At 38.3% G+C, this 8,510-nt stretch overlaps 1 protein-coding gene across 2 annotated transcripts; it reads right to left on the bottom strand.

The window, feature by feature from the left end:
• LOC131200742 (small ubiquitin-related modifier 3) lies at positions 1-8,510 on the bottom strand. 2 transcript variants are annotated; one of them, XM_058187941.1, is made up of 4 exons: positions 8,204-8,497; positions 5,614-5,742; positions 4,756-4,827; positions 1-1,510 (listed from the first exon to the last, which is right to left on the bottom strand). In XM_058187941.1, the coding sequence occupies exons 1-4, from the start codon at positions 8,222-8,224 to the stop codon at positions 1,448-1,450; spliced, it is 285 nt and encodes a 94-aa protein (XP_058043924.1). In that variant the 5' UTR covers positions 8,225-8,497; the 3' UTR covers positions 1-1,447. The 2 variants fall into 2 exon arrangements, with proteins under 2 accessions (XP_058043924.1, XP_058043925.1); XM_058187942.1 differs by lacking the exon at positions 4,756-4,827 and having other exon boundaries at positions 8,204-8,510.

The following is an 8,510-nucleotide window of genomic DNA, read 5'->3' as shown; positions in this document are numbered from 1 at the left end:
GACGGAGTACCAAATTAGGTTTACTGTGTACAGTAATAAAGGACAAGTATTGTACAATTGAATAAACAAGTAACAATTTTAAATGAATATCCCTTCCAGGACCATTTACAATTATAGGGAATAGATAGGCAATCTTCTCAAAAGGGTTTCTTGTAAACCAGTACTGTTAAATATAGATATAAAAGGCAGAAATGTACTTTCCCAAGCAGCAATGAAAAATCTTACGAAAAGTAAACAAAATAGCTTTAATTTAATTTAATGCATCCAAATCACATGTAACTACTAAAAGTCATTTAAATGTGACATATTTGGGAAACAGGTCCTTCGCATTCAATATTTTCTCAATGGTATACGTGCACATTTAATAGCCATGAATATTGAAATTCCTTGTTTTTTAAAGTTAAAATTTAATTTACTCATCAGAAGATAAATTCAACTCTTGTATCGCATTCTGCTCCACTGGGTTTCCCAAGTGGTGGTTGTAACAAAGGAAGCTTAGGATCCTAATGCGTAGGCAGAATATAATACACAGCTATTTGACTCTCAGACCAGGCTTTAAAGCAATGAGCCTATAAGGTCCACTTTTAACAAAAAACGGTATACAGCTTTTATTGTCCAATAAATCATTGAAGAAATGCTTTGGGTGAAAACTATCTACTGAGAATTTCTCCTGCAAAAGGAGTTGCATAATTAACAAGAATTGCACAGGAGAACTTCTTAAAACATCCTGATCAATTAATTTAAAAATTATCAAATACTCTGGTACTCTACCCTAGGTATGTGAAATTTATAGTAAATGTGGAATATTATGTATGCAAATTGCATAATTGCTGACAAACTCAACTTCCCATTACTTTAAAAATTGATTCTATACTATTTTATTATGAAAAAGCACATGTACATTTGCATTACCTTTAACTGTCATTATAATCAGCATTCTGCAAGTATTGCTCTTTTCATATATTCCCCATTAACAGTTTTAGAGTAATAATTGTTTATGATAAAATTCTTTTCTTCTGTCCCAAACACCTTTTGAGAAAAAAATCCTATCACAAAGAAAAAGTATTTCAATATTTACATTGTCATAATTAAGCAATAAAACAATAACAACTAAAGGCAGCACTAAGTATGTTCATTGTACAGTAGGTTGGTATTTAGGTCACCATTTTAGAAGAACAAGATGACAGTAAACAACCAGTAATTACTTATTTGAAAATTTAATTTTTTACTGGGCCCATTTTTATGTAGTTATTTTCCATAGATACAGCTTCAACTTGCACACGCAGAATATCAGGGACAGGAAAAAGATTTGGATAAATGTCCTCAGAACATGAGAAGATTCCTGTATGATTGGCATGTTCATTTGTTTACTATTTAATAGCAAATCCAAGGACAGATGATGAAGTGGGTGACATTTTGTATTCCTCTTCTGAAATGAAAAGGACATTTAGCATATGCCACCAGTTTGCTGTTGAAACACATCAATAGTATCTTCATCTTCCATTTCCAACTGTTAAAACACAAATGACAAATGTTAAAAAATATTATAGCAATTTGATTTTTGTAACTTGTTAGAATTTTTTTGCAACAGCTCTATAAAGGAGATGGCTAGTTAAATGCTGTAGAAATTTCCCAGATACTATGGTTTCATACTGAAATACATTTTCATAAATTGGGAAACAAATCCAGTCTTCACCTTTTCAGGTCATACTTATTTAAACTGTTATATATAACTCTGATTCCTACATAATCTTTGCTAACCCACTGGATATAAAATAAAAACAGATCTATAAAATTAGAAATCCTTGCTTTTTTTCCCCTTAAAAATCAAGCAGCACTACATTTGGGAGGGTGGGATTATTCCCCAAGTTTACTTATCCATTTAAGTAGTTATATATATATGGTTTACTTGTGCATTTTAAATATTATGTAAAATGAAAATATAATATTAGTAAATATTTCATATGTTCTATTTTTCCAGTTGTGGTTTTTCAGTGTACATTAATGTGTCTTAGAGAATATATTAAACAAAGTCTTAATACAGCTGCTCCATATATTTTATAGGAAATTGGGGAGCGAATTGAAATACTAACCGTATTAAACATATTTTCAATTATATTCCCTTAGTCAAAAGCAATTCACTGATGCTTATTTAGCAAAACATAGTAGATGTTCATGTAATCGTTTCTCAAATACTTTATGCCAGTGATTCTCAACCTATGATCTGTGGACTGCTGCTGCGGGACCATGATGTCATCACAGAGGGTACACAGAAGGCTTGAAGTTATTTAAATATTGAGTTAAGTCTTGGGGATCTGTGGCCACAAAAGGTATTTAAAGGGGGTCCGTGATGAATAAAAGGTTGAGAACCACTGCTTTTTGCCACAGGTATTTGGCAAAAGATTGTGATCACATGCAACTACTGGCTAATGATTAAAATAAAAATTAAATCTACAATACTAAACACAGAGAACATTCATATTCAAATTATTTTGATCCAGGATTAAATGAACATATTTCATCCATTCCAAGACTAGTTCTTGAAATTCAACTTCAGCTTGTCTTTTTTTTAATCCTGTAAAATAATGATAAAGACTTTCATTTTTACCTGGAATTAAAAACAACTTATAATAGTTTAAATCTTTTAGATAGGTTTACAAATGAAGGCAAATATGTTGGTATGCTTAATTCATGCTCCCCGCAATCACATATGTACAGAGTTGGAAATAATAGAATGTATTATCAAATATCAGCAATATAAAGTTGTAGCCTTATTAAGCAGCATATTCATGTGGCATTTTCTCAACTCTCCAAAATGTATCAAAGTGAAATACAATAATAATTAATACTATTTTTATAGGTAAGGAAGCTCCCACCATGAAAATTAATTTCCTACAAACAAGAACATATATGTATAAATAAAACAAGTAATGGATTGCATTGCCTCTGATATTAAGAACTGTAAAATGTTTATTATTTCTAGTTATTATTAGGTGTATGATATGGAAGAATGAGTTAATACCATTCATATTTACACCAACTAGCTTTATTATAATCAATGAAGGATTATTGTCAGGGTTCCAAGGAACACCCCCAACAAAATAAAGCTCTGAGGCTTGAGGTTCCTCAAAGTTCCAATTTATTAGAGAAGTCATGTTGGCACAGCTGGGAAAACCTGAAACTGAAAGCTTCCAGGTTTTCCACACCCAGTTGAGAGTTCATAACCCTGTCCCACACCCACAAGTTCATCACATTGTCCAATCAACTCTTCACACTCAATTGGATACAATCTTCAGGCAGTCTCCATCAGACACAGGATGTCCTTGAATACAGAATGTTGTTATGACTAAGTTTCTACCGCTCCAACAACAACCCCCTCCCAAATTCCCCAGCTAAAATATGTGGCAGTTAAGCAGCAAAAAAGAAAATTGCCTTCCAAAACTGACAATTATGTCCTACAGTTATTTCTCTTCCTCCTTCTGTTCTTTCCTTTCCCCATTTTATCAAGAGTTGGATAGGAAAGTCCTCATTGTTTTTAATAATGATTCAGTCGGGAACTTTGTGATTTAGAAATGAAGAGAATGTCTTTCTCTCATGGAAGAGGCTTCATGGAATGAGATATTATATGTGGATTATGCTCAATTGTACATCACCACTGGTGAATTTAATTTGGATGTCATATCTTGAAGTCAGGAGGCTTATGAGGGTCTGGAAGGGGAACAATCTTCAAGTAAGCCCTGGCAAAATGCAGTGGCTTCGGATTTTGAGCCCCTCTGGATCTGAGACCTTACTATCTTTGATACTGGATGGGGTTATACACTGCCTCAAACAGACTTTGGGAACAATCTGAGGGGTCCTCTTAGACCAGGAGCGGGCAGTTCATTTTCCAAGAGGCCACATGTGAAACTGGATTGTTGGGGAGAATCAAACCAATAGGGATGCTGTTATGGCCTCTTCTGCTGCCACCATGGACCAGATAGGGACAGCCAAAGGGCCAGATGCGGGAGCAGGCTGTAAAATGCCTAGATCTGTCCCGCTCGAAGAGCAAGTGGCAGTTGTGACTTGGAGGGCCCTTATCCATGCTGTATGTCATTTGCACCCATTCCTACACCAGAAGACCTACTCATGATCATCCATGCCCTGGTAAATGCTAGGTTACACTACTGCAATGCACTCTACGTAGGGCTGCCCTTGAAAAGTGTCCAGAAATTTCAGTTGGCACACAATGCAGCGGGGCAAACAATTATGTGTTTTTAGAAGATACATATCACACCTCTGCTTTGCAAGTTGTATTGGTTACCAGTTTGTTTCCAGATCCAATTCAAGGTACTGTTGCTGACCTTTAAAGACTTTCATGGCATTGGGCCGGGTTATTTGAGTGAACACCTCTTCCCAATTTCATCTGCCCATGCTACCAGATCTAGCATATTATGTGTTTTGTTGTCTAGGGAATTTACATTTGGCAAGCTTTGAACAGTAGGCCTTTTCTGCTGTACTACTTGCACTATGGAATCTTCTTCAAAGTGAGGTTGGTCTCATCACTGTTGAGCTTTCATAGATTCCTCAAGACCCGGTTATGCCACCAGGCCTGGGGAACCCAGAGAACAGGTGAACTGAGGAAGTGGTTCCAGTATTTTTTAACATCCCTTTGTCTGTTATTCTTTTAGTTTTCTTTTTTAATTTTATTTGTTAACTGTTTTTAGCATTGTTGTACACTGCCCAGAATCACTTGATCATATGAAATGAGACTCTTACCTGTGCAGGTGTATCTGTTTCATTAATTGGTTGCCCATCAAATCTGAATCTAATCTGTCTCATTGACAAACCCTAGGAAAAAATACCTATATTATAAACACACACAATGCTTGCATTGCTAAACCTGCATAAAATAAATCTTAGGTTATGTCAAAGTGGATATAGCATAAAGATAGCAACCAGACACCCTTTGTGAGGGAGATGGATGATTCCCAAATGTGATAAATAAAAAAAACCTCCCATTTTGTTAAGACTAACAACTGATTTATCCCATATATGCATTTGAAATATTAAGTCAGGAACAAAGTTGCCCTCATGCATATATGTTTAATACATGTCTTTTTTACCAATAAAAACCACCCTGTTACAAATATAAAATAATTTGCTCAGTATAAAGACAGCTATGTGCGAGATCTCCCCCTAAATAAACACACACACACCGTATACGTAATAAATACTGGACAAGGTAACAATAAATTGGGATCATCTTAATCCAGTTATCCCTTGTCAGTGACAATGTAATATAAAATGAAAAATAATTATAAAAATGATGAAAACAGATCCTACAATACAGATATACTTGGCTTTTGTTTCTTCCCTAATGAGAAAGGTAAAATACATTAATTAAATGAATATAGCATATAGCATACAGCATAAATAGGTGCATTTTAAAACAGAAAACCTGTTGCTGGAAATACAAGTATATCTACTTTTATGTAGTGTACATGTTTTATACCACCACTGCATTAGCACTTGAAAAATATTTCAGCATCAGATCTCCCTGGGAAGACAAGAACTTGGGCAGACAGATATATATTCAGCATAAATGTTAAGTCTTAATAATGTTAGTTTAATTACCTGTCTCTCACAATAAGCTTTCATTAGTTTACTTAACGGCGTGTGGCGTTTTATTTTAAACTGGACCACCGATCCATCTTGACCAGCAACTTTTAAATTGATATGGTCGTTTTCTGTTTTTACTCCTTCCTGCAAACGTAATATAAATGTATTAGTGTTTATGAAGTTAAATCACACAGAGGATCCTGCAAAAACATGAAATACTTTTCAATTTGATATTTACCAATATGTGCTCCCTTATAATGCAATTTCACTCTCAAAGGTGCTTTTTCAAAAGGCAACTGGACTACTTTTTCCTTGAGGAAAAAGAAGAAAGTGTTTGGCTTCTCATCCAAGAAGCTTAATCAGTTCTAATGATGGGGGGATGGAAAGATAGGTACTTCTTGGATGAGAAGTGAAATAGGAGAAAACAGCCCAGTTGCTTTTTATAAAAGCATGTTTGAGAAAATTATGTGGCTAACTGGAATATCTATGGTCATATTGCTTCTCTTCTTCCAGCCTCGTGTCTTCAGTACATATGGACACATACACCTCCCTCCCCGTACTAAAGTGGGGTGTATGTATCCATAAAAAGGTAAAAGTTCCCCTCGCACATATGTGCTAGTCTAGGGGGCGGTGCTCATCTCCGTTTCAAAGCCGAAGAGCCAGCGCTGTCTGAAGAAGTTTCTGTGGTCATGTGGCCGGCATGACTAACGCCAAAGGCACAGGAAAGGCTGTTACCTTCCCACCAAAGGTGATCCCTATTTTTCTACTTGCATTTTTTACATGCTTTTGAACTGCTAGGTTGGAGAAGCAAGTAACGGGAGCTCACCCCGTTATGCAGCACTAGGGATTTCAATCGACAAGCTCAGTGTCTTAGCCACTGAGCCACCATGTCCCCTTGATACACACACACACATATATATACACACACACATACATACATACACACACACACAAATTTCCTATCTTCCTCCTGTTAGGTCTCTCTGTGCTGGGCTTTTTCTTCTAACAACCCCCACAGTGCAAATTTTAAGGTTTTCAGGTTCCACATTTTCCTGCTTTTTCCTTGTAGCTTTAAATATTCTTGCATTTTTCAAACATAAAAACTTTCAATAGCTCACTAAGAACATAAACATGTTATAGAAAAAGGAAAAAAAAGGAGGCATTAAAATTTTCATGAAGTCTAAACACAAATATAAGATACCAATGGGGAACTTTATTTACATTCTGGTGAAAAATTGTAGCAACCTTATTTAATGTGGCTTGTCTTTAAGATACTAATTTTTATTTGATATTGCTTTACTGTGACTTTTTATACTCTTGGAGACTTTAGGTAAAACTATTATATATGAAAAATAAACAAATCCTTGAAAAAAAATTGAACTCCAGAAACTAGTAAGAATTACTAGTAGTAAGAATTTAAAGAGTTTGCTACATTTCTACCCAAATTATTTTACTGTAAGGCTATGGAATGGTTTTACAAGAAAAGAAGACCTAAATGATCATGTCCTAGGGACAGAGGGAGAAGTTCTAGCTATGTAGTTGCTAATAGTCAACATTGGCTTGATGACACATAATCCATCAATGCATACTATATTGGAAATAAACCCCACTGAAGTAAATGGAAAATACCTCCAATTAAATTTGTATTTGTAACTCTTGTAGATTTTCAGGAGTTTTACTCTCCAATCAGCACTGCAAGCTCCCCAATTCTAACTGCAAGCAAGAGTTCTCTATATATATATAATTACACTCATCCGGTCCTTCAGTTAACGATATGATAGCCTACCATATATATCTAGGAGTATAGGGTTTATAATCCAAAACATGGAACAATTTTGGGAAACGATTTCCTAAGGAAATGATTTTCTTCTGAAGCAATCGGAGAGTAAAATGTCTTTGGGAACCTCGCTAAGGACTCCGATCCACCTCCACTAATTGCACGCAGAAAGACAAAAGGAGGAGGAGAGGAAGTCGGGGTCGGCCCTTTACTTAAGCCGAGACTCCCAAGCACGTGGTGAGATCCCGCGCTATCTAACTCGGTAGCGGGAGGAGATCGGGCTGCTGTCGCCAAGCCAAGCCAACTCCTAACGCCGCCCCATCACAGAGGTTCTCCGGGCACCTCACCGGAAAAGGCACGCCGCGGAAGGCGTATTTTAACGCAGCCCAGAATACTAGGAAGAAGCCCTACTATCCGGCCCACCTACTGGGCTGGCCCGGATACCGAAAGTGCCCGAGGTGTTAAAGAGAAACACGCGGCTGCGGCCTAAAGACCCTTTCGATTCCTGCGGGAGCTCCTGGGAGAAAGAGCACAGGCGAGCCGCCCCTTCGCAGTGCCTTCCTTCCGGGTGAGGCGGGTCCGGTTTCTCGCTCACAACCGGGGCGGGGAAGACTCATCCTCGGGCCCAAGACGGGGAGGGAGCTGGGTTTTCCTTTCAGGAGGAGCCCCACTCTCCGCTCTTAAAGGCGGCAGCACGGAAGCCCCAAGAGCCCCTTTGAAGGGATAGCCCGCCCGCGGACTCCCGAGAGGCCTGGGCCTCCGCAGGGGGTCGAGACAAGACATCTAACGAAGAGCTTGATAGTGCGGAGCGAGGACTACCCAACTTACCTTAGGTTTCTCCTCGGACATGGCGACGCGTCTGGCAGAGACCTCTCGGGGAGCGAGTCTGCACGCGCTCGGCTTTGAGCCCCTCTTCCCTCCTCGCTCGCCTCTCCCGCCTGCAGCAACTGCTCGCGTGAACGCGCTTCGCGCCCAGCTATTTTCTGTTTCCTGTTGGCCCTAAGAGGGTCACGTGGGGCATGCACGTTCTCGGCGCGCGCTCCCGACCGATGCTTGGCTCGTCGGGAGCGCGCTCTATGGGGTGGAGGAGGTGATGGCGCCGAAGGTGCGTCACGATCGTCTGAAGTGGGAGCTC

Source organism: Ahaetulla prasina, chromosome 6, assembly GCF_028640845.1.
Source record: "Ahaetulla prasina isolate Xishuangbanna chromosome 6, ASM2864084v1, whole genome shotgun sequence".
NCBI lineage: Eukaryota > Metazoa > Chordata > Lepidosauria > Squamata > Colubridae > Ahaetulla > Ahaetulla prasina.
Note: the sequence above shows the minus strand (reverse complement) of the source record. Positions and strands in the feature narration are given on the sequence as shown.

Bases quoted from the DNA above. Each gene is read 5' to 3' on its own strand.
- LOC131200742 (XM_058187941.1), bottom strand. From the start codon at position 8,224: ATGTCCGAGGAGAAACCTAAG. The intron at 5,743-8,203 runs GTAAGTTGGGTA...TTACGTTTGCAG, and splicing joins TGTCCGAGGAGAAACCTAAG to GAAGGAGTAAAAACAGAAAA. The intron at 4,828-5,613 runs GTAATTAAACTA...ATTTTTTCCTAG, and splicing joins AAGCTTATTGTGAGAGACAG to GGTTTGTCAATGAGACAGAT.